Source organism: Natator depressus, chromosome 13 (genome assembly GCF_965152275.1).
Source record: "Natator depressus isolate rNatDep1 chromosome 13, rNatDep2.hap1, whole genome shotgun sequence".
Taxonomy (NCBI): domain Eukaryota; kingdom Metazoa; phylum Chordata; order Testudines; family Cheloniidae; genus Natator; species Natator depressus.
This window is the reverse complement of record NC_134246.1, coordinates 33,013,573-33,040,186: the sequence shown is the minus strand read 5'-3', so window position 1 is coordinate 33,040,186 and position 26,614 is coordinate 33,013,573. Positions and strand designations below refer to the sequence as shown.

The window sequence follows — 26,614 nt, the reverse complement described above, 5'->3', positions numbered from 1 at the left end:
AGAGCATGGGCCTTGCAGGTGTGCTCCCAGAGAAACCTGAGGGGCAGCCAGCCCCATAACTGTGACAATGGGATTTTCCAAGTTGCTCATTGGAATTAGGAGCCCAAAGCCCACTGGGTACAAAAGAGAGTTGGATGACTAACTGCCTTAAGCTCGGTGGAAAATCCCAACCTTTGCATACAATGTAACTGGCACTATGTTTTCTAGTGCTGCAACTTTCTGCCTTTTCACTTGGTCTCCTGCCCTGCAGTGGGATGCACACAAGGGAAAACAGGAGGTGGATTTCTCAAGGCTTGTGGTAAAGGTTCAGCTGAGCCCAGACACAATAGGAATGGTTCTTAGATGTCCCGGTGAGGTTTGGGGTCCCATCATGCTGGTTCTTGAATACAAGTGAAATTAAAAGGACCCATCTGAAAAGGGTAAGGTCTAAAGCTCCAATCTCAGTAGCTGATTCCATGTCAGCGGGTCCCTGCAGTTCCATGTACCCAACTAAGATCAACAGAGCACTGATGGGACGAGTTTGTAGTGGGGGACTGTTGTAAACACTCAGAGAGAACAGACCTCCTGGGAAACAGTGCGTCATGCTCTCTCCCAGCCATGCATACTCATCTGTCTCTCTTCCTATCCCCATTCCTACTCACATATCTACCTACCTACCTGTTCTCCTGTATACTTATCTATTTAGCCCCATACATACTCCTCTATCTACTTATCCCCATACAAGTGTTATGTCTGATCTGACTTTTTCAGTCTATTATCTACTAGAATTTTTTTTGTGTTTGACAGATAACTGGGTTTTGGATAAACTGGATTCTTCTGCAGAAATCCTTCATTATTTATTATCATCACCATTATTGTTTATTATTAGTGCCTCACAGGACCCAGACAGGATTGGGACTGTTTGTTCCAGGTGCTATTCAAACATAGAAAGAGAAAAGTCCTGCCTTGAAGGTCTTCATGGTATGTCTGCACGGCAGCTGGAAGCCAGCCTCCCAGCCTGTGGAGATAGACGTGCGCTACCAGGGCTTGAGCTAGCATGCTTAAACTAGCAATGTGGTTGTTGCAGCGGTGGTGGGGGCTTGGGCTAACTGCCCATGTTTGGACCCACCTGAAGGAAAATTGGGATTTGGGGTAAAATAAAATTTTCATGGTGTCTGTTTTCCTCAAAGAAAAGATTTTTCCTCAAAAAAAGAGAGGAAAAAAACCATCTCTTGTGTACTGGGCTGAGCTGGGAGTGGAGATCAGCTTCTTGGCCACCATTTTGCTCTTCTCAGCCTGGAATAGATAAGTCACCTAAGGTCTGAACAGTAAGTGTGCCCTGCCATGCCAAAGGCTAGGGGAAAGAAATGTCCTAGGACCTGCACATAGCTTGTCATTGGAGCTTCTCCATCCAAAGGAAGATATCTCTAAGGAGATGTTGATATCCTTAGATTGGTGTTTGGTTGCTCAGCCTAATATCCCTACACAGTATGGGTGAGATTTTCAAAGCCATCTGTGGGATTGATCTATCAATCTGTCTGTCTGTCCGTCTGTCTGCATTAGGTACCTATATAACCCTCATCACTGCAGTATCCAAGCGCCTCACAGTGCTTTGATACACAAGGACTCGATGTAATGGAATTTCTCAGCTTGTCTGTTTGTTGTTCCACCTGTCTGCTTGCAATGCAGTAACGTCTGAACACCACATCTGATCCAGTCGAAAACTTCAGGGAATGTTCTAGGACTCAGTGGGCAGAATTGTATTGCTGTTGGATGAAAATTGGAAAGCACAAAAGGGGAAAATGGGGGATACACAGAGTTCTGGCCTCTGGTTAGCAGACCCATCCTCTTTAACAAGGGCTTGGTCTACACTTAAAAATTAGATCAACCTAGCTTCATCACTCAGGGCTGTGAAAAATTCTGAACCCTGAGTGACGTAGCTAATTTGAACTAACCCACAGTGTATGCACAGCTAGATCCATGGAAGAAGTCTTCTGTTGACTTAGCTACTGCCTCTCAGAGAGGTGGTTTAAGTACATCAATGGAAACATCTCTTCTTGTCAATGTAGCAAGCAACTACATGACAACTCTACAGCAGCCACTTCAGTAAATACTCAACTGAAGCAAATGGGAATTGGACTCAGTAAGAAGGAGGAAGGAATGTGACTGAATATGGAGTAAGGATGGCATGCTTAAGAACCTCAAGATCTGACACTGTGGAAATTTAGATGGATGGATGGATAGATAGCCAGATAGATGTATGCAATAGGAATAATAAAACCACATAATAATTTTGGTAACAGATAAACAAGAATCAGGGTCCCATAGAAGATGGTCACCACAATGAGGTGAGAGGAGCAGGTGGAAAATGCCTTGTGCCTCCTGGTTGCGGAAGGGATTCTCAGGATGGTGGCGATGATGCACATGTAGGAAGTCAGGGTTAATAGAAATGGGCCCAGGGCTATTCAGGAGGAGAGTATGAAAGCCAGAAGTTCTATCAGTTCAGTGTCACTGCAGGAAACATTTATCAATGGGGCCAAATCACAAAAGAAATGGTCAATTTCATTGGGGCCACAGAAAATCAAATGGGACAACAAACATATAATTATGGAATTAATTACACAGCAGATTATCATATAATCATAGAATATCAGGGTTGGAAGGGACCTCAGGAGGTCATCTAGTCCAACCCCCTGCTCAAAGCAGGACCGATCCCCAACCCAGATCCCTAAATGGCCCCCTCAAGGATTGAACGCACAACCCTGGGTTTAGCAGGCCAATGCTCAAACCACTGAGCTATCCAGGAGCCAGTCATGAGAAATAAGCAAAACCTGCTATTCATTATCATTGTATAATGCAGAGGTTTACATATTGCTAAATACCTATCATAGGACATTGCTGCTAGGAGGTAACATTCTGAATCTGCAAGGCAACCAAAGAAATAATATTGTACAAAACAGCCGGCAATAGAAATGGTTCTGTCCCCAGTCAGGAGACTGGCCAGCATCCTGGGAAGGATGGTGGAGGTGTAGCAGGTCTCCAAGCAGGACAAATTCCCCCAAAAGAAGTACATGGGGGTGTGAAGGTTCCGATCAGTCACAATTAATGCAATGATGAGGATGTTCCCAGCTATGGTCACAATGTAGATCATCAGGAACAGCAGGAACAGAGGGGTCTGCAGTTCCTGGGGACTCCCGAATCCCAGTAGGATTAATTCTGTGATGGACGTTTGATTTCTCCATTTAGTGTTTACCATGGGTCTGATTTCCTAAGGACAAGGAAATGAAATGGAAAATGTAAGTGAATAATACAGGCAAAAATCTCAATTGCCATCCATACATTTTCACAGAACAAAGTGATTTTTTGTAAAGGGTAACTGTCGAAATTCTCTCGCCATGTGTATTGTACTCCAGAATAAATATTGGTGAAATCGTTGACAGAAACCTCATAAATTTGAAAGAAAGAAAGAAAGAAAGAAAGCAAGCATGCTGTCAAGGTTCCTTCCCCACTCTGAACTTTAGGGTACAGATGTGGGGACCTGCATGAAAGACCCCCTAAGCTTATTCTTACCAGCGTAGGTTAAAAACTTCCTCAAGGTTCAAACTTTGCCTTGGCCTTGAACCGTATGCTGCCACCAGCAAGCATTTTAAACAAAGAACAGGGAAAGAGCCCACTTGGAGATGTCTTCCCCCAAAATATCCCCCCAAGCCCTACACACCCTTTCCTGGGTAAGGCTTGATAAAAATCCTCACCAATTGGTACAGGTGAACACAGACCCAAACCCTTGGATCTTAAGAACAATAAAAAATCAATCAGGTTCTTAAAAGAAGAATTTTAATGAAAGAAAAGGTAAAAGAATCACCTCTGTAAAATCAGGATGGTAAATACCTTACAGGGTAATCAGATTCAAAACATAGAGAATCCATCTAGACAAAACCTTAACTTACAAAAAGACACAAAAACAGGAATATACATTCCATCCAGCACAGCTTATTTTACCAGCCATTAAACAAAAGGAAATCTAATGCATTTCTAGCTAGATTATTTACTAACTAACAGAAGTTGTAAGGCTGCATTCCTGATCTGTTCCCTGCAGAAGCATCACACAGACAGACAGACCCTTTGTTCCGCCCCACCCTCCAGATTTGAAAGCATCTTGTCCCCTCATTGGCCATTTTGCGTCAGGTGCCAGCAGGGTTACCTTAGTTTCTTAACCCTTTACAGGTGAAAGGATTTTGCCTCTGGCCAGGAGGGATTTTATAGTACTCTATACAGAAAGGTGGTTACCCTTCCCTTTATATTTGTGACACATGCCTTACTGAAACTTAATATCCAGATACACTTCAGGCTGGAAAGCTGATTAATATTTCATAGCCCATCAACACTGTCATACGCTTTCCCTGATATATAGGTAAGAACCACTGACTCATCGTTATCATCTTAAACTATGAGAACAGAGAGAAGTATGTAGGACCTGGCTCTCTTTCCTTTGTAATACGATGATGTTCATCTCTTGTGTCAGCCTTTCATTTACATTGATGTGCATCAAGTCTGACTGGGACTTACAATATAGTAGTGGCTGGGGCATTGGAGTTGGGCTGAAGACTGCTGGATGCTTTTCACAGCTTCCCTGGTGACATTTTTTTTAATTTGATTTTTTTTTCATCTTGAATATAGGATTCTTTTTCCTTTTAACTAGAGTGACACATTCTGAAGTCCCTATTCTGACTCACTCCAGAAATGCCTAAAAATGGCGTGTCTGTCCTATTGGAAATTCTGACGTTTCAGATTTCCTTTTTGTTCCTCTGTTGCGAAGAACCATCAAGATTTTGAAATTCACCATGTAATGAAAATTGCAAAATATTTAAATTTTTCAGTATTTACATCAGCTGGACTTTATAGAAACATGTATCAACCAGCTCTACTCATTTCTTACTCTTACTCAATTAAAAATTACATTTGAGGAAAAACAAAGTAAGGACGTCAGGATTTGGGGTCAGATTTGAATAGGAGTCAGGTATGTAGGTGTGATGTTATCTGAATAAAATATGACCTTATAGATCATTGTTTCAACCACTGTTATGTATTTGCAGCGAATATTGTACAAAGGTTGTCAAGTGAGGTGTCTATGAAAAGGTTATGATTTGCTGGTTATGATTATGCTATGTGTGTGCATGTATCATTTCTGTATGTGAAGTTATAACTATTGACTCTATACTTGGATTTCAAATGTTTGCTCCTGGAGTACCGCCCACAAGGTAGCTAACCAGCACATCTTGGAGGGACTATTCAAAAGAGTGGCCCGTCGAAAGAACATTTAACTGACAATGGACCATGGGAGACACCCATCTACATTTAATGGAATTTCCTGCTGTGACTAGGCAAAATGCATGGGCAGGGGACTTCCCCACATGACTCCAAAAGTCATCTTGTTGCTGTAGTTTTCCAAAATAAGAACAATGGAATGCCCTCCACATGGCTATAAAAGGCCTTGGAAACACCTCCATTTTGTCTTCAATCCTTCTTCAATCCTTACCTCTGGGAAAACTTTACTACAAACTGAAGCTCTGAACAAAGAATTGAATGACCCATCCAAGCTGTGGATGTACTCCAGAGACTTGACTTAAGCCAGCAGTTTATTCCATCACTGATACAAGCCTGAACCAAGAACTTTGCCATTACTGTATGTAATTGATTCCTTCAACCAATTTTAACTCTCATCTTTCTTTCTTTCTTTCTTTCTTTTTCTTCAAATAAAACTTTAGATTTTAGATACTAAAGGATTGGCATCAGCGTGATTTTTGGGTAAGATCTGAGTTATATATTGACCTGGGTATGTGGCTGGTCCTTTGGGATCAGAAGAACCTATTATTTCCTGAGACTGGTTGTAAAGAACCACTCATCTATGAATCCAGTGTTTTTTGGTGCTGATATAAGGACTGGAATGCCTGAGGAAACTGCCTTTATGTTTTCTTGTTAGCCAGTGTGGTGAAAAAGGAGTTTATTTTTGTGGCTGGTTTGGTATATCTTATAAAAGAATAACCACCAGTTATGGGTTGTGTTTTGCCCTATTTCTCAGCAGTTCATCCTAAATTTGGCATCCTCAGTTCTGACCCACTAAGGCACGGTTACAGTAGGTGCTTTTGAAGTCATAAAAATGATCACAGAAATGTAGGACTGGAAGGGACCTCGAAAGGTCATCTAGTCCAGTCCCTTTCACTGAGGCACAACTAAGTATTGCATATACCATCACTGACAGGTTTCTATCTAACCTATTCTTAAAAACCTCCAAGGACAGAGATTCTACAAAGTCCCTAGGTAATTTGTTCCAGTGGTTAAGTACTCTGACAGCAAGTTTTTTCTAATGTCCAACCTAAATCTCCCTTGCTGCAATTTAAGCCCATTGCTTCTTGTCCTGTCCTCAGTGATTAAGGAGAACAACTTATTAAACTCATCTTTACAACACCTTTTATGTACTTGAAGACTGTTATCATGTCCCCCCTCCCTCCAGAGTCTTTTCTTCTCCAGATGAAACAAACCCAGGTATGGGGTTTTTTTTTCAATCTTTCCTTGTAGGTGACTATCTGCATCTTTAGGCACCAAAATAACTTGTCCAATAATGATCAGTGACAAGTTTTTACTCTTTGTACTTCGATTCACAGAACAGAAGGGAAAGTAATTTTCTTATGATTGTGTTAGTATTCTCTCTGGTCCCCAGATGTCTAACACATAAGATCTTACGATACTTTTACTTTGCTAGTCCCACTAAACCTATCCCTCCCAGCTGTTTGCTGTGTAAGTTATCCAAGCTTTATCTCCTTTGCATTCACTTTGATTCACCTCTGAATTTGCCCCACTGTATTCAACAATGTCAAAAATTAAGCAAAGCAAATTTGTCCACATGTAGCATAAACACTAAGGAGAAAAAAGAATTACTTAGAGCACCAGTATAATAATGATGCTAAAGTGTTCAAGATACATCTTAGATTGGCCATAAATAACATTTTTGGAGAATGATGTCCACTTGGCCATCCTATAATTTCCTACAGAAGTTGATGGAAGACCTATAATTTGACGTGTTTAGAATTAAACTACACAAGTCTCAATAGCAGATTATTTGAGACAACCATGCATTGTTCATGTTCCAGTAAACTTTCTCTTCTTAATGCTATGATCCAGAACTTAAAGTACTTACTCTGGGGTTTTCAAAGGAGCCTAAAGAGTTAGTATCCAAAACCTATTTAAATGTAGGTACCTAACTACCTTAGGCCCTTTTATAAAATTCCTGCATTAGCCCTTATCTACATGAGAAAGTTACACCACTGAAACTTACATAGATTTTGTTTGTTTGTTTTTTTCGTTTCAGTTTAAGTAGTTTACTAATTGATTTAAGTTAAAATGAAATATGCCAGGTTTAAACCAAAATCAGAATGTCCACATCTTGACTAAGGAACATAGGAATTGCAAGGCTGGATCAGAGCCATGGTCCTGTCTCTGACCAGAACATTGTTTCAGAGTACAGTGAAAGAAACCATGCAATAGGCAGATGAGGGATAATCTGTAACCCAGAAAGGTATCATTCTAATGATTTGGATCGATTTAAACTCTGAAGAATGAGATTTTATATCCCCTTTAAAAATTCTTTCTTTTTAAAAATTCTAATAACTATTATAACTTTGGATGTTGTTTTAATACATATGAACATCCTCTTTTACTCTTTAAATTCCTGGCTTCAATAACTTCCAGTGGCAATGAGTCCCACAGTCTAATTACACATTATGTGAAGAGGTATTTCCTTTTATGAATTTTGAAATTTGCCACCTTTCAATTTCATTGAATGACCTCTTGTTCATGTGCTATGACACAGGGAGAACAGAAGTTCCTGATCTCCCTTCTCTAGGCCTTTCATAATTTACAATGGATGCCACTTAATAGCAATCCTAATAGTAGCAACTTTTGTTTAATAGCAACTTTTTGCTGGGCACAAATTCCTTCCCATTGACTGTAAAGTTAATGGCATATGGATATTGGCAGCAGATATGCTGCTTAACAACTTTTTTTGGAAGAAAGGCCCCGGCTGCAGTCAAGTTTCTGAAGCTGCAGTCAGGGAAGGCAAGGCCCAGGGCTTTGTTCCCTGGCTTTTGCTTATTGGCAGCTCCTGGATAACTGTAACTTTTTCCCTGGGAAACAAGAGGTTGCTAATAAGCGGAATCCACTGTATTTCATGACTGAGTAAACACTGACTACGGAATTCAGTATTTCACTCTGTGATTTCTCAGTGGCGGTTCTCAGGGCTGGCAGATGACAGAACAAGGAGCAATGGTCTCAAGTTGCAGTGGGAGAGGTCTAGGTTGGATATTAGGAAAACACTATTTCACTAGGAGACTGGTGAAGCACTGGAATGGATTACCTAGGGAGGTGGTGGAATCTCCATCCTTAGAGGTTTTTAAGGCCCAGCTCGACAAAGCCCTGGCTGGGATGATTCAGTTGGGGATTGGTCCTGCTTTGAGCAGGGTGTTGGACTAGATGACCTCCTGAGGTGTCTTCCAACCCTAATCATCTATGATTCTATGATTTTTCTATGATTCTATGATTTCACTGCAGCTAACAACCATGGAAAAGACTTATGTTACCTTAATTATCTGCTTGAAGTTCTGATGCAACTTCTTCAATCAGGCTTTCTGTAACTGGGTTGTATTTCCCACATGCCAACCATTTTCCTGATATTCTTCATACACTGGTGAAAAGACATTCCTGAGACAGTGCACTAATCTCTCTCTGCTACTCCATTCATTTTGTTGGATGCTCTTAGAAAACAACTAATGTTGCCTTCTCTTCATGTTTATATGAATTCTAGGATCATGGAGAGTTTTCACTGATGTCACCAAGGAATTAATTATATGTTTATGTGAGAGTAAATATAAACAACACCGTTAATAGATAATGGCCAAGCTTAGTGGACATCCCTATTCACAAAGGGAAAAAGTTGTTAATTGTAAATTATTCATCATTATTCATAAATTATTAATTTACCAACATAGCATTTAAAATATATATAGATGGAGAAATTACGCATGCAAAACTATGGGAATTTTGTCATATTTTATTTTATGGTTACATTTTAAAATAGTTTATATATGATTAATAATTAATTGATTTAACAAAGAGAATGTTGAGGGGTGACTCGATTACAGCCTGTAAGTATCTACATGGGGAATAAATAATTAATAATGGACTCTTCAATCTAGCAGGGAAAGGCACAACACAATCCAATGTGTGGAAGTTGAAGCTAGACAAATTAAGAGTGGAAATACAAGTAAATTTTCCATGGTGAGAGTAATTAACCATTGGAATGATTTACCCAGGATAATGGTGGAGCTTCATCAGTGACAATTTTTGGGAATGGTTGGAAGGACTTTGACCTACTGAGGGCCTATAAGATTGATGGGTGACCTCAGGTACGCTTTTAACCTGTGTATAGGAACTTTTATTGTTTTCTCCCATAGGGAAGAAAGGGAGCAGAGATTCAGCTAGTTCATTGGCTCAGTATCTCGGATTACATTTTAAAATGTTTGAGACCAAAGGAAAAAATAAAGACATGAACTGCAGACTGTCGGAGGGAAGGAAAAAAAGTTTTTTATGGGGGGAACTGTCCCGGGTGTATCATAATACAATGATGTCTGCTTGAGTATGCTAAAAGCCTGAGACAATGGGGTGGGGCGGGAAATTGTTGCAGGTGTATCCTATATAGCAATGTCTACTTGATTGCAAGGAGCCTCAAACAATAACCCTGAGATGGAGAAATGGACCCACATGTAACCGATAAGATGTCTACTTGGGTTTCCAGAGAGCCTGCCATCGTAACAGTGAGAGTGAGGAATTTCCCCAGGGATTTGGATTGGTGTTAACTTCGAAACCTACTGATCCAGGCCCCCAATGAACACCACCCGGGCAGAGGATTCCTGTGCAATGGGCCCCAACTGCTACTCACCCCACTGTGTTTCCGGGAGACAGCATGTAGCCCACTTTGGGACAGGGATTGGTGGCCCAGGGAAGAGTGATCTCCACCCTGCCCAAAGAGGAGTTGTGGGTGTCCTGCACCAGCCCCGTAGATGCCACTGCTACCAGCAAAGGATGGTTGGGACCACAGTCAAGGGGCGTGGCCAAACAAAGGAGTGGGCTCACGGGTGACCTCCATGTGTGGGTGTGTCCAGGACCCTAGATTCCCTTAACCTGGACCCAACCACAATGTGTTACAGTGTAGATATTTCCAGAGCCAGATCTATGGACATGGAGACTGGTGTACTCTCTCCCTCATAGGGAAACTCCCTTTAGGTTTACAGGGGACAAAATGGGTTGGTATCTGAGCCACTTTATCACCACTTTCTTGTCGATTGGATTCCCAGTGGAGACTGATGGGACCTAGGGACCCAACTTGCGTTGCAATTTGATGGGGGCTGGGTACCTAACTCCCATAGGGTCCTCCAAAAATAGTAGCCATACAGCATGGTGAGTGGTATAGAGAAGGTCTATCGGGTGCTCCTATTTACTAGAGATGGTCAGAAAAAAAAATTTTTTATCAATAAAAATGAAGAAAAATTGTTCATTTTATTTGGAATTTTTGTCAAAAAATGAAAAAAGGAAAAAATGAAAACTGTTTTTCTCTTAAAACTGCCAAGAACTGACTATATACATACTATCTGTCTGGTTGTGGTGACACTTGCCTCGGGTGCTCTTAATGGTAAGCCACAGTGTTACCTCTCTGCCTCAGCAAGGGAGAGGTTTGCTGGACGCTCATCTCCCTGCCACACCAGCAAACTACTTGAGACTCTGCCAGGCTTAACAGTACCTTGCAGGTAACCTTCAGTGAGCCCAGGTCCTCAGCTCCCGCAGGGAGTCTCTCTGCAATGTCCAGTCCCTGTCACTGGCCAGCCACAGACCATATTATGTTCACTGCCTCCAAAAAGACAGTACACCCACTGGCCTCTTGGCTCACTGAGGACATGCTGTTTAACTTAATACACAGCACTGAGATGGTTTATAGTAAAACCGAACATGAGTTTATTAATATAGAACCTACATTTAAGTGATACTAAGCAAGGACAAAGAGACAGAAATTGTTACAGACAAAGCACTAGTAAAAACACACATTCTAGTGACTAAATTCTAGTAAAATTTAACAGGTTAAAATTGTGGTCTCAGGCAATTTTTCACCTATAGTCAGTTCTCAACCTCTTCCACTCACATGGTTCAAGGTTCGACTTTTCACAGATTCCAAAAGCGCTGGCTCCTTTTGTCCCTTAACATAACTAAGGGATTTTTTCCCCTTTTTCTGATAGCCCAGTAAGCCTGTGAAATGTATTCCTCCCAAGTGCACACCCCAGGAAGAGTTCTTCTGTCCCAGATGCCATGCCGTCTTTCTGCCTTCTTCTCCTGTTGACTCAGATGCAAAGGTAATTTCCATTGTTTCTGATCTCACCTTGCTCAGTTTACCTCAGAGGCAGGCAAACAGGCAGAAAAGCATTTCTTTATCTGGGACAAACTTCTTTATTTTCTCTATTTAGATTGCTTGGTTTGAACATATTTTAGAACATATTTCCAGTGCACTTACATAACTCTTTACACACTACCCGTACATGCATTGTGCAGTAATATTAATGACCAACATGTCACCAGTTTCTGTATGATACCTTACAAGGCACCGTTCGGCTAAATATTCTGACCACAGTGTGTTGGGTGCTCCCTTTGCCAGCTGGCATAAAGGGCTCTTAGCAACCAACAATTTTCAGGTTTTCTGGTGGAAATTGGCATATTTCTGAGGAAAGTAGGCAGGTTCGGAGAAAATTTCTTCAATCAAAACACTATTTGCCATTGAAAAAATAAACTTTTAATGGAAAATTTTGGACCAACCAGCTATATACTCCTTTTCATAATGTCTAGACAAAAAAACTACATGAAGAGGGAGTTAAGTTGGAGAGCACAAATCAGTGACTTATTATAAGCTATATTAAAGTGATGGTGTCATTATTGAAAAGCTAAGTGTTAGAAACCCAGGAAAATCAGATTTAAGGTTAAATTGAAAAGAAACATAAACATGTTAACGTCTGGAACTGCACAATTAGTGCACTCAAGCAACCTTATTTCTGCTCTGTAAAGACACCAACCTACAGCTGTTTGGCTGTGGTGAAGGCTTTCAGAATTTGTGATCCCAGGTTATATTAAACTGACTTTTAAAAGAAATTCATTTTCCCCCTATGGTAAAAAAGAGGGTGATAAATCCTGCTTTTGATGAAAACTCAAACTAGCCTTAAATAAGGGACCATGAAAGACATATGCTTAATATGGGAATCAAGGGGAAATTTAAGGAAACAACTTTAAAACGTTTCTCTACAATTCATATGTTACTTTCAGAATGCACTGTAGGAAATATCACGGAGGTAATTAACTTAGCAGGAATAAAAAAGGACTAGACGTACATAGACAAGAATATCATCAGTTACGTGATATCATTATTAAAAGAAAGTAAATTTGAAAAGTATATAAGCCTTCTTGCTGACAGGTATAAACTAATAGGGGAAAGGGAGACATTTCTCATAAGGGCAGTTTGTACCACATGTTCCTGGTTTTTTCACCTGCCTCTGAAAAGGAGATGGTTGAGAAATGGTGAGTGTATTCAGCAAAAAATCCAAAACATCTCCCCCAAAATTCTCATTTCACTTACAATTTTCCATGAATGTTTTCTGTGTTCCAACAAAAAAAATGTAGCCCAATTGTTTTCTCTTTGATCCTCCACTTTTTCACTCTTCTCCCTTCATGTCCCCCAGCCCATTCTCTCTCTTTCTCTTCTTTCCTTTGGCATTTTCAGAGTCAAAACCTAAACCTGATCTTTTTTTCCCCAGTTTCCTGTTTTCTAAATTCAGTTTCATTTTTATTTTAAAAAATGTACATTTTTAATTGAAAAATCTTTTTTTATCAAAACATTATTTTAAAATTTGACCAGCTCTATTGTAATGTATCTGGAGTTAGGCCCCTTTTAACAACAAGCTACTGGAGTAGATGGACCACTGGTCTGACCAAGGATGGCAGGTGTTATGTGCCTATGTTTTCTCTCATGAAAGCCCTAATTTTTCTGACACCTTTACTGAGTACATTTTTAACTTCTTTATTTCTCAGGGTATATATGAAAGGATTGGCCATGGGGGTCAAGACAGTGTAGAAAAGAGAAAAAACTTTGTTCAGGTTTCTCAGAATATTGTTTTTTGGTAACAGATAAACAATGATTATGGTTCCGTAGAACAATGTGACGACAATGAGGTGAGAGGAGCAGGTGGAAAAGGCCTTTAGCCTCCCGGTGGTGGAAGGGATTCGCAGGATGGTGGAGAGGATACATAAATAAGATGACAAGGTGAGTAGTAATGGTGGCAGAGAGAATATGGAAGAGAGTAGGAAAACCACAAGTTCCATGAGGTGGGTTTCAGTGCAGGAGAGTTTAATAACTGGAATTAGATCACAAAAGAAATGGTCAATCTTGTTGGGGCCACAGAAAACTAACCGTGACAACACATATAATATAATGGAATTACCCAACAAGCCACTTATCCAAGATGCAGCCACTAGCTGGAGGCAGAACCGGTGATTCATGTGGTCTGCGTAATGCAGTGGTCTGCATATTGCTAAATACCGATCATAAGACATGGCTGATAAAAGATAAGACTCTGAGCCCGCCAGGAGACCAAAAATATAATTTTGTATGAAACACCCACAAACTGAAATAGCTCTGTTTCCAGTTAGGAGACTCTCCAGCATCCTAGGCAGGCTGTTTGAGGTGTAGCAGGTTTCTAAGAAGGACAAATTCCACAGAAAGAAGTACATGGGAGTGTGTAGGTGATGATCAGTCAAAATAAGGAGAATGATGAGGAGGTTCCCACCCACGGTCAAAATGTAGATGGCTAAAAACAGCAGGAAGAGAAGGAGATGCAGCTCTGGAAGATTCCCGAATCCCAAGAGGATGAATTCGGTGATGTATGTTTGATTTTCCCATTCTGTGTTTGCCATGGATTGTGTCTGGAGGATAAATGAAGAAATTATAATCTTTGAAAATATAGCAAGAAAGGAAAACAAACATTTGTGAGTCATACAGAGAGATAGGTACACAGTTAGACAGAGAGTCTGGGATTTGGGTAGGTTGAAACTTTTCCATAAAATATTATTTTTAATGGTAAACTGAGTTTTCAACTACATGAAAAAATTTGCAGAAAGTCTCTGTTTTCCTTTAACCTTAAAACAATTTTTTTTAGCAAACAACTTTTTTCAAATTTTCAATGAAAAGTTGCAATGTTCTGCTGAACATTTCTATTAAATGATTCCCCTCCCCAACGCACACACACACACACAGTTTTGTCAAAAAATTTTGTGGAAAAATAAAATTTCTGGCCAGTTCTAGATGTAAGTGAAGAAAGAAAGAAAGAAAGAAAGAAAGAAAGAAAGAAAGAAAGAAAGAAAGAAAGGAAGAAAGATTTTAGTGACATTGAGTGAAATTTTCAAAGTCTAACGCTGCTCCTATTAATGTAAATGGATAAAATTCCCACAGATTTCTGTGTGAGCAGAGTGAGTTCAGTGCTGCATGTTTTTTGAAAATGCGTTCGGAGCATGTGTGTGGACATTAACACTGGATTTCATCATGATAAATCAGATTACTTGTACAAGAAAAATCGTAGTATTCTAGTAATAAATTCTTTGCCAGAGAAAATGAGCCAGAAGTTATTATTGACAAGAATATTATAAATTGGCAACTTTAATTTTATTAAACTTAAAGATTCACTGATACATGACCAAATAATTTGTGGTATAAATATAAGACTCACACCTACTTTGGGATATTTAAGATGGGAGTTAGATTTAGAGTCCACGTGAAAATCCTTTTATAGTGTAAATTGACATATCCCTATCAATTCACACTAGCTGTGTTTCAGAACCTGGAGAACTGAGGGAAATAGAGCTGTGAAAGAAGGAAGGGTGGTGCAGTGGTTAGAGTGCTAGGTTTGGATTTATGAAATCTGCATTAAATTGCTTTTGGTGCCATGGATTTCCTGTGTAATCAGCAGCAAGGTATTTAGGTTCTTTTTACCTTATTTCTCCTTGGGCAAAAAATGGACATAATAGAACATCCCTACCGCACAGGAGTGTTGTGAGGACGAATACATGAAAAGATGGAGGTGCACAGATACTGTGGTAACAGGGGCCAGAGAAGAACCTTAGATAGATGAGAATATAGGAAAGCTTATAACATCAAATAGTTCCTATTGTGATGAGTGTCTAGGGGGAGAGAAGACAGGACCAGCTATGAATATGAACTGTGAGAGGCTGGGTTGTATGAGGGAGAGCGGCTTTCGTGTCCTTTACGGGGCTTGTCAATATTTTCCCATATGAACTTTGTTTTCCAAAAGAATGACTGGGTTTTCAGCTGGATGAGAAATTTCATGGGAAGTGTCTGCTTTGCTCAAAATGTTCATTTTTTTCATTGGAAAACTGAAAGAACAGAAAACTGAACATTTTCCATCCAAAATATTTGTATTTTGCCAGTTCTCAGCTGAAGTTGTACAGGTTTGGGGCAAGTTTTGGCTAACGACGGTTGAGTTGTCAGTTCCCAAAAATAATGGTCAGTTTTTGGGTGTTAAATATTTTTAGTCAGAAATTTCAGGAGAAAAAAATGGTTTCCGACCAGCTCTTATCCTGATTTAAGAAGTAACTACAGTTTGTTTCATAAATCCAGTTCTTGCTGTTTGAATCATACCAGTTGAAGGGGACATTGAAACACTCAGTTTAAGGGATATATCCTTCTCCTGCATACACATCACCCACAGCACATTCCCTACTGCCATCACTTTTAAACAGACCCAACCAATACAGTGTAAACACAAAGTGCTGGGAAATTTGAGGTCACCCCAGCTTTTGTAAGGAGTCATGCCTCAACAATCTATGAGAATTATTTAAGGGTTCAGACAAGGGGGAGCCAGTGGATATAGTGTACCTGGACTTTCAGAAAACCTTTGACAAGATCCTTCACCAAAGGCTCTTAAGCAAGGTAAGCAGTCATAAATCAGAAACAAGTTGAAATACAGGAAACAAAGAGTAGGAATAGTCAGTTTTCACAGTGGAGAAAGGTAAATTGCAGGGTCCCCCTGGAGCCAGTGGTGTTCAACACATTCATAAATTATCTGAAAAAAGGGGTAAACAATGAGGTGGCAAGATTTGCAAGTGGTACAAAATTACTCAAGACAGTTAAGTCCAAAGCTGACTGCGAAGAGTTACAGAGGGGTCTCACAAAACTGGGTGATGTGGCAACAAAATGGCAGATGAAATTCACTGTTGATAATTGCAGACTAATAAACTCATTAGAAAAAAAATAATCCCAACTATGCATACAAAATTATGGGATCTAAATTAGCTGTTACCACTCAAGAATAAGATTTTGGAGTCATTGTGGATAGTTCTCTGAAAACATCTGCTCAATGTGCAGTGGCAGTCAAAAAAGCTAACGCAATGTTAGGAACCATTATGAAAAGGATAGATAATAAAACAGAATTTATAATAATGCCACCATATAAATCCATGGTACACCCATACCTTGAATACTGAATGCAGTTCTCGTTGCCCCATCTCAAAAAAGATATATTAGAATTGGAAAAAAGATGCAGAGGAAGGCAACACAAATGATTAGGTGTATAGAACAGCTTTCATACAAGAAGACGTTAAAAAGACCAGGACTGTTCATCTTAGAAAAAAGATAACTAAGTGGGGATATGATAGATGTTTATAAAAATTATGAATGACATTTAGAAATTGAACAGGGGAGTGTTCTTTACTCCTTCACATAACACAAGTACTTGGGGGTCACCCAGGCAGAGGTTTAAAACAAACATAAGGAAGTACTTCTTCACACAATGCACTGTAAACCTGTGGAACTCATTGACAGGGGATGTTTTAAAGACCCAAACTATTTTCTGGATTCAGAAAAGAATTCAATAAATTCCAGAAGAATAGATCCATCTATGGCTTAATAGCCAAGATGGTCAAAGACACAACATCATGCTATGGGTGTCCCTGAACCACTGACTGCCAGAAGCTGGGACTAGATTATGGGGATGCATCACGTGGTAATTGCCCCTGTTCTGTTCATTCCCCTCTAAAGCACCTGGCACTGGCCACTGTTGGAAGACCGGATACTGGGCTAGATGAACCATTTGTCTGACCCAGTACAGCTGTTCTTATGTTCTAACAGCACTGGCAAAGAACTATGCTACCTGGATCACCAGCTGGAAGTTCTCATGCAACCTCCTCTCTCAGGGTTTCCATGACTGGGTTGTGGTTTCTGCTGGATGTCTGTTCAGCTGATATTCTTCATAGATCTTGCTCCCTTGTTTAAAGAGACCCTGCATACTCCTAAGAAGATGCACTCGAATGGCTGCACCACTCAGTTGATTTTGCTTTTTATCCTTACAGAAAAATGGAAGTCTTCTGTTCTTCATCTTTATATTCATTCTAGGAATAGGCAGCACCTTCTTTCATACCATCGATAAAAGGGACTTGATGTCATTGTGACCAGGGAATTAATTATATATTTATGCTGGAGACAATATAAACAACATGTTAATTGCTAATGGCCAGCCTCAAAGAACTGCTTTTTTGCCTAAGAGAAAATGTTGCTGATGGTTGAATTATTCCCCATCTGCAGAAAGTGCGGTGGGGGGAGGGGGGAGAGCAGGGAGAAGGGGGTGAAAGAAACATATAGTCACCAGACTTTAAATATGCAGAAGTTTGTGTAGTCTTTCTCAAAATTGCCGCTTCCATTGGTCTTAGGTCACCAATCAGACATTATCATCAGAGCTGTCATCTAGATTTTTTTTCATTGAAAAAATTGGTTTCATTGATGCTAAAAGGAGTTTTTGAGTCAGTTCTTCAGAATCTTTGAAAACAACAAAAAAGAAAACGGAATAAAACAAAACAAAACCCACAATAAACAAAACCTGTTTGTTCCAAAATTATCATTTTCTCACCAAGTTCCAAGTTCCCACCATCTCTTTGTATCTCTCGACTTACAAAAGTTAGAAAATTGTATCTATTGGTATGTTTATACTGTAAAAATAACACTTCCATTGACTTGGGCTCATAGAACTTGGGATGCGCAGCTAAAAAGAGCAGTGTAAACGTTCTCACTCAGGCTGGAGTGTGGGACTGAAAACCTGGCTGTGGGAAGGGTCTGGGATCCCAGGCTCCAGCCTAAGCCCGGACAGGGATTTTTTCTGCTGTGTAGACATACATTAAGTGACTTGCCCAAGGTCTGACAGGAAGTCTGTGGCAGAGCAAGGAATTTAACTTAGGTTTACCAAGTCATAGCTAATACCTTAACTACAAACCCTACAGTGGCTGCATGATGGATTATTCCATTTACACGTAACAGACTTGAGTATGAGGGTAATTAACCATCAGAGCATAATTAACCACTGGAAGAACCTTACCTGTAGATGTGATGTATTTTCCATCTCTTCAAATCAAGAGTGGGTGCCTCTTTCTAAAACATATGCTTTAGCTTAACTATAAGTTGTGGACTCACTGGGTCAAATTCTCTGGTCTGTTCTATGTAGGAGGTCAGAACAGGTGATAATAAGGGTCCACTCTGACATTCAAGTCCATGAGATTATTAAACCATTCAGTGAATTATTGCAAAAAACAAGTCAGGATTGGCCCACATATAGGAACTCATCAAGAGAAATGAAATTCTAAATGCATTGGCAAATTCATTTTAAAAAAAACTCAGCCATATCTGCCATTACTGTCCATTAGTTTATTCTCATTATCATCTGTGCAGTGTATCTCTTAATAGACACGTCAGTGGACTATTAATAATGAATATAGAAAGATACAGAAACTGACATTCGTGATCTCATAATGGTTTTATGAACACTGAAGGAAAACTTTTTCTTTCCTTTTCTTTTCTTTCACTGGAATAACTATTTGCAGAAGAAACTGACTCTACATCTAAGCAAAATTACCCGTATTGTCCACTGTGTTGCATACAGCACTGAGCACATTGGCAGATGTCTATAAAGCACAGTATTAGGAATAAAATAAATAAAAAGGACAATGGTTTGTTTTGGCTGAGATTCTGAAATAAGCCTAAAGAGCTAGGTGCCCAAATCTCACTGAAATTCAATGAAACTGAAATTGAAATGTAATGGGAGTTTGCTCTCTAAATTTCTTAGGTTGCTTCAAAAATCCCAGCCTATATTTATAGTTCAAATGAGCTTTAGCTGAAAAGCTAAAACCAATCTATCTATCTAATATAACAGAGGAGGAGATACTGCCAGTACAAAGTAAAAATGCAAACTGTGAATGATGTAGGAATGTATTTACGCTTTCTCTTTAAAATAGTAGGAGACCTTACCATTCATTATGAAGATCTGAGTTGCTTTAGGACACAAAATACATTGTTGTAACTCCCAGGCCCTTCAGCAAGAAAGACTAAGTAATTAAAATCACCTCAATCATTACAAAATAGCTTGATAAAAGCCACTCAGAGTTCTGTGTTATTTCTATACGTCTGCTACTAAAGATACTAAGTGTTAATGTAATGCAAAAATAAATAATAATGTTAATACCTGAATGGAAAGATAAGTAGGCAGCAGGCTGTGTGATAGATAATATAAATCAGAGCAGGGAAATAATGCAACAGTTGATACACAAGCTTATCCGTTTCAATAGAATGCAAAAAAAAAAAATGATGCCAATTAACAGGATTTCATGGCAAATAGATCTTGCCAAACAATCTTTCTTAGACAAAATTAAAAGTCTGGTTCAGAGATGTAACTATGTGGACATAATATACTTAGAGTTCTGGAAGGCTTTTGACTTAGTACCAGACAATCTGATTAACATATTAGAAGTATGCAAATCAATCTCATCCATATTAAATAGGCTAAAATATGTGTGACATATAGTTCTCAAAAAATAGTTGTTAATGGGGAAGTGCTAACCAGTGGATGTGTTTTAGTGTGTTCCCTTAGGGACTGGTTCTCTGCCAAACAATATCCACTATCTTTACCAATGACCTGCAGGAAAATACAAAATTGTTGCTGATACAGTTTGCAAATAAGGCAGTTGCCGTGAGTGGGGAATAATGATGAGGTTAGGTCACTGATACAGAGTGGTCTAGGTTGCATGGTAAGCGAGGCTCACTTGATGCCACATGCATTTTAATACAGCCGAATGTGAGGTCGTACATTTAGGAACCAGGAATGGAGGACATGCATACATGTGGGGTTGTATCTTGGAACACAAGGGGGACTGTGAAATGGACCTAGTGGTCATAGTAGAGAAACAACTAAATGTGAATTCCCAGTGAGATGCTGTGGTGAAAAGGGCTCACATGATACTTGGATGTTTAAACAGCAAAAGAGATTAAATTAATCTCAATGGTTTCTCAAAGGTGAACCAAAATGACCAGGCCCATGCTCGGGGACAATACACAGTTGGTACCTCTCAGATTCAGGGTATAACTGCTTCATTGTAACTTAAGGGAATTAACTCTGATTCACCAAATTTGAATACATTTATTGAGATTTTTTTTCAAGGTCTCCTTGACCTCTTTGTTTCTCAGGCTGTAGATGTGGGGGTTGACCAGGGGATTCTGGACTGTGTAGAAGAGAGAGAACACTTTGTTGAGGGCTCTCAGTTTATGTTTTTGGTAGGACATACACAATCATAAGCGACCCGTAGAAGGATGTAACTACAATGAGGTGAGAGGAGCCGGTGGACAATGCTTTTTACTTTCCAGTGATGGTTGGAATTCTCAGGATAGTGGCTACAATAAAGCTGTAGGATGCTAGGCTTAAGAGGGATGGGGGGAAGGTATCTACGGAAGCGACAACGAAAGCCATAAGTTCCACCAATTACGTGTCACTGCGAGAGAGTTTTAACAATGCAGTGAATTCACAAAAGAAGTGGTCAACTTCACTGTGGCCACAGAAAGTTTATTGTGATATCAAATATGTGAACATGCCAACAATCACGAAAGAACTGATCCAAGACCCAGCTGCTAGTTGGAAGCAAAACCTGTCTTTCATAAGAGTTCCATAGTGCAGTGTTTTGCATATTGCTAAATACCGATCGTAAGACATCACTGACAAGAAATAACATTCTGCAGCTAGCAAGCCACCAACAAGTATTGTACAAAGCAGCTATTAACAGAAATGGTTCTGTCTCCAATCCAGAGACTGGCCAGCATTCTGGGCAGTATGGTCGAGGCATAGTGGGTCTCCAACCAGGACAAGTTGCCCAGGAAGAAGTACATGGGGGTGTGGAGATGCTGATCAGCTCGTGCAATGATGAGGATGTTCCCAGCCATGGTCGCAATGTAGATCACTAGGAACAACAGGAAGAGAAGAGTCTGTAACTTAGGGAGATCCCTGAATTCCAGTAGGATGAATTCTGTGATGGCCATTTGATTTCCCCATTCTGTGTTTGCCATGGATTCTATCAGAGGAAAAGAAAATAAACAGCAACATCGGGGGAGAACAGTAAGTCATTTTTCAGTGTAATCCCTCAATCTCATTCCAGAAATACTCAGTCTCCCACCTCCCCTGCTGGTTATGTTTTCAAGATCCCAAACAGTGATGAAACACTGACTCCCTACATCAGATCATACATATTCTAGTTTCACACTTTTTCCAAGAAGAGATCAAACTAATTCTCTCCCTATCCACCCTGTGGAAAATTATAAATTTAGAAAAAATGGTTGAATTCCTTTTAGCTGCATACAATGTTGCTTGCCCAATAACCCACTTACTGTTATTAGTATTGCTACTAGAGTATAGTATAGAATAAGATGCACACAGCTGCTCTTCCCATATAAGAATTACCAACAGACTAATGTCTGCACTTAATTATTACTTAGTCTCTGCAGATTTCTATTTTGTCAATCTTGAGTTCTTAGATTCATAGATTCTAAGGCCAGAAGGGGCCATTGTGACCACCTAGCCTAACATGCCTTATAGGGGGCAGAGTGTGTGTGTGTGTGTGTGAGTGAGAGAGAGATATTTATTTTAGACATTTCCTTTTTTTTTCCCCTATCACTTTTTTTCTTCTTCTGTAGATATTAACCTATGTATCTCTATAGGATGGTTAAGACTTTCAAAAGTGACTAGAGATTTTGGATGTTCTTCTTGATACATCTTAAAGGTATCTGATTTTCAGAAAGTGCAACTTCAAGTTGTTTCAATCTGGGCTTCTTAAAACTTAGACACCCCAGAATTACTAGACACTTGAATATTTGCCCAATAACCCACTCACTGTTGTTGGTGCTACTGTGAAGCTGCTCTCCCCATGCCTGAAAGTAACTCTGTCACTTCCAGTGTGAATGAGAATAGAACTGAATCGCTCCCGATTTACACTGATTGGAGAGTGTAATCTCCTTCCTTACCAGGAGCATATGGTGATATCACTGGTGACTATGAAATAAAGACTTCAGAGTCCAAGGAGAGTAGCTTGCTGGAAAACTATTACACAGTTTTTCCACGTAGTTGCTAGAACAGGACACTGGATAAAACAGAGTGGAGTCCATCCCCCATATCTGCAGGGTGGGTGGAGAAGGATGGAAGTCATTGGGTGGGATTTTCAAAGAGACCACTGACTTTGCAGTGGACTTATCCTCTTAAATCATGCAGGTACTTTTGAAAATCCCACAAAATTTTCAGAAATTTAAGGGAGTTAGGCACTCAACTCCCATTGCCTTTTGGTGGAATTTAGCTGCCTAACTCCCTTAGGCTCGTTTCAAACTCATCAAAGATCTACAATCTATCCTGAAAAATGAGCCCTCACTCTCACAGGTCTTGGGAGACAGACCAGTCCTCGCTTACAGACAGCCCCCCAACCTGAAGCAAATACTCTCCAGCAACCACACACCACACAACAAAAACACTAACCCAGGAACCAATCCTTGCAGCAAAGCCCGATGCCAACTCTGTCCACATATTTGTTTAAGTGACACCATCATAGGACCTAATCACATTAGCCAAGCCATCAGGGGCTCGTTCACCTGCACATCTACCAATATGATATATGCCATCATGTGCCAGCAATGCCGTGCTGCCATGTACATTGGCCAAACCAAACAGTCTCTACGCAAAAGAATAAATGGACACAAATCTGACATCAGGAAACATAACATTCAAAAACTGGTAGGAGAACACTTCAACCTCTCTGGCCATGCAGTAAAAGACTTAAGGGTGGCAATTTTGCAACAGAAAATCTTCAAAAACAGACTCCAATGAGAAACTGCTGAGCTTGAATTAATATGCAAACTATCCTCCATGAACTTACCTAGTTCTTTTTGAAACCTCTTTTAGTCTTGGCATTCACAACATCTTCTGGCAAGGAGTTCCACAGGTTGACTATGCATTGTGGGGAAAAATATTTCCTTTTGTTTGTTTTAAACCTGCTGCCTATTAATTTCACTTGGAGACCCCTAGTTCATGTGTTATGAGAAGGCATAAATAACACTTACTTCCTTATTTACTTTCTTTACACCAGTCATGATTTTGTAGACCTCAATCATATCCCCACTTAGTCATCTCTTTTCCAAGCTGGAAAGTCCCAGTCTTATTCATCTCTCCTCATACGAAAGCCGTTCCATGGCCCTAATCATTTTGTTGCCCTTTTCTGAACCTTTTCCAATTCCAATATCTCTTTTTAAAGATAGAGTGATCACATCTGCATGCAGTATTATACGCAGATGTGGGCGCACCATGGATTTCTAGAGGCAATATGATATTTTCTGTCTTATTATTGATCCCTTTCCTAATGATTCCCCACATTCCCAACTTTTTGAACTGCCACTGCACATTGAATGGATGTTTTCGGAGAACTATCCACAATGACTCCAAGATCTCTGTCTTGAGCGGTAACAGCTAATTTAGACCCCATCATTTTATATGTACAGTTAGGATTATGTTGTCCAATGTGCATTACTTTGCAACATTGAATTTCACCTGCCATTTTGTTGCCATCACCCAGTTTTGTGAAATCCTTTTGTAGCTCTTCTCAGTTTGCTTGGAACTTCACTATCTTGAGTAATTTGGTATCATCTGCAAATTTTGCCATCTCACTGTTTACCCCTTTCTGCAGATCATTTATGAATGTGTTGAATAGGACTGGTCCCAGTACAGACCCATGGGAGACACTGCTATTTACCTCTCTCCATTCTGAAAACTGACCATTTATTCCTACCCTTTGTTTCCTATATTTTAACCAGTTACCAATCCATAAGAGGACCTTCCATCTTATCCCATGACAGCTTACTTTGCTTAAGAGCCTTGGGTGAAGGTCCTTGTCAAAGGCTTTCTGAAAATCTAAGTACACTATATCCACTGGATCCCCCTTGTCCACATGCTTGTTGACCCCCTCAAAGAATTCTAGTAGATTGGTGAGGCATGATTTCTCTTTACAAAAACCATGTTGACTTTTCTCCAAGAAATTATGTTCATCTATGCTTCTGACAATTTTGTTGTTTACTATAGTTTCAACCAGTTTGCCCGGTAGTGAAATCAGGCTCATAATTGCCAGGGTCACCTCTGGAGCCCTTTTTAAAAATTGGCGTGTCATTAGCTATCCTCCAGTCATTTGGTACAGAAGCTGATTGAAATGATAGGTTACAAACTACAGTTAGTAATTCTCCAATTTCACATTTGAGTTCCTTCAGAACTCTTGAGTGAATATCGTCTGCTCCTGGTGACTTATTACTATGTAGTTTATCAGTTTGTTCCAAAACCTCCTCTAATGACACTTCAATCTGGGACAGTTCCTCAGATCTGTCACCTAAAAAGAATGGCTCAGGTTTGGGAATTTCCCTTACATCCTGAGCTGTGAAGACCGATGCAAAGAAATTATTTAGTTTCTCTGCAATGTCCTTATCATCTCTGAGTGCTCCTTTAGCATCTTGATCATCCAGGGGCCCCACTGGTTGTCTAGCAGGCTTCCTGCTTCTGATGTACTTAACATTTTTTTTTTGCTATTACTTTTTGAGTCTTTGGCTAGCTGTTTTTCAAATTCTTTTTTGGCCTTCCTAATTATATTTTTACACTTCATTTGCCAGAGTTAATGCTCCTTTCTATTTTCCTCACTAGGATTTAACTTCCACTTTTTAAAGGATGCCTTTTTGTCTCTCACTGCTTCTTTTACTTTGCTATTTAGGCACGGTGGCACTTTTTTGGTTCTCTTACTATGTTTTTTTAAATTTAGGTTATACATTTAAGTTGATCCGCTATTCTGGTGTCTTTAAAAAGTTACCATGCAGGTTGCAGAGATTTCACTTTTGACACTGTACCTTTTAATTTCTGTTTCACTAACTTCTTCATGTATGTGTAGTCCCCCTTTCTGAAATTAAATGCTACTGTGTTGGGCTGCTGTGGTGTTTTCCCCATCACAGGGATGTTAAATGTAATTATATTATGGCCACTATTAACAAGGGTCCAGCTATAGTCACATCTTGGACCAGATCCTGTGCTCCACTTAGGACTAAATCAAGAATTGCCTCTTCTCTTGTGGGTTCCAGGACAAGCTGCTACAAAAAGCAGTCATTTAAGGTGTCAAGAAACTTTGTCTCTGCATCCCATCCTGAGGTGACATGTACCCAGTCAATATGGGATAGTTGAAATCCCCCATTATTATTGAGCTTTTAAAAATTGTGTAGCCTCTTTTATCAGCCATGTGAAAACCACAACATTGTGTATGGCACCACTTGGCCTCCACACTGGCAGGCACAGAAGACATGAAGTGTGAATTCACTTAGAGGTTCTGACACACAGAATGGATCTCCTTGGGTTGCTTTTGAAGCACATTGTCTGAAGGGAGGGTGGTGTGTGTGTGTGTGTGTGTGTGTGTGAAATAGTTTGTATACCCTCTGCCTTATCTAATCATTTGTCCACTTTCCATCCTTCTAACTATCCATCTGCATAACCATAAGTGCATCCACCTACTAGTCTATCTGTCCATCAAGATATGCATTTAGCTGTAGCCGAATCAGTCCCAGGATATTAGTGAAACAAGAGACAACAGAAGTTGGGCCAATAAAAGATATTATCTAACCCACCCTGTCTCTGTCCTTCAAGATGTCTGTTCATTTTTTCCTCCCTCTTCTATTTGTCCATCCAATTATCTACCCATCTGGCAATCTTAATGGCTCATCTAAACATCTGTCAATCTGCCTTGTCATCTGTCTAATCATCTCTCTGACCAACAATCTGATTGAATTTATTTCCTGGTCACCTCAACCATCCATCCATCCATCTATCATGAATGGACCCATCTCTGTGGAAAGTGGACGTCAGTGGGCAGGGGCAGTCACAAGCACTCTATTAAGTTGAAAACTGTATCAGTATTTTTGCTTACAACCGAATATTCCTCCTGTCTCTGTGTGCAGCTGATTTCACAGGCAAAGCAGGTGGGAATTTCAGCTGACAAGAGGCTTGCAGAGTGGCTGTAACACTCTGCTCAGGACAGCAGCAGCAAGGGGACAGACTGTAACAAGTGCTATCTTGTTCCCTGGTGGCTGATCAGAGAAGTGGCAATGAACGGTTTGTCC

General features: G+C 39.9%; 2 protein-coding genes and 1 pseudogene across 2 annotated transcripts in view; 1 reads left to right on the top strand and 2 right to left on the bottom strand.

The window, feature by feature from the left end:
* LOC141997702 (olfactory receptor 5AP2-like) overlaps window positions 1-26,614 on the top strand; it is a 46,195-nt gene that overhangs the window by 8,028 nt on the left and 11,553 nt on the right. The window lies entirely within an intron of this gene.
* LOC141997704 (olfactory receptor 6B1-like) lies at window positions 2,181-3,235 on the bottom strand (annotated as a pseudogene).
* LOC141997703 (olfactory receptor 6B1-like) lies at window positions 13,069-14,061 on the bottom strand. The gene has a single exon (XM_074970140.1). The coding sequence runs from the start codon at window positions 14,032-14,034 to the stop codon at window positions 13,069-13,071; it is 966 nt and encodes a 321-aa protein (XP_074826241.1). The 5' UTR covers window positions 14,035-14,061.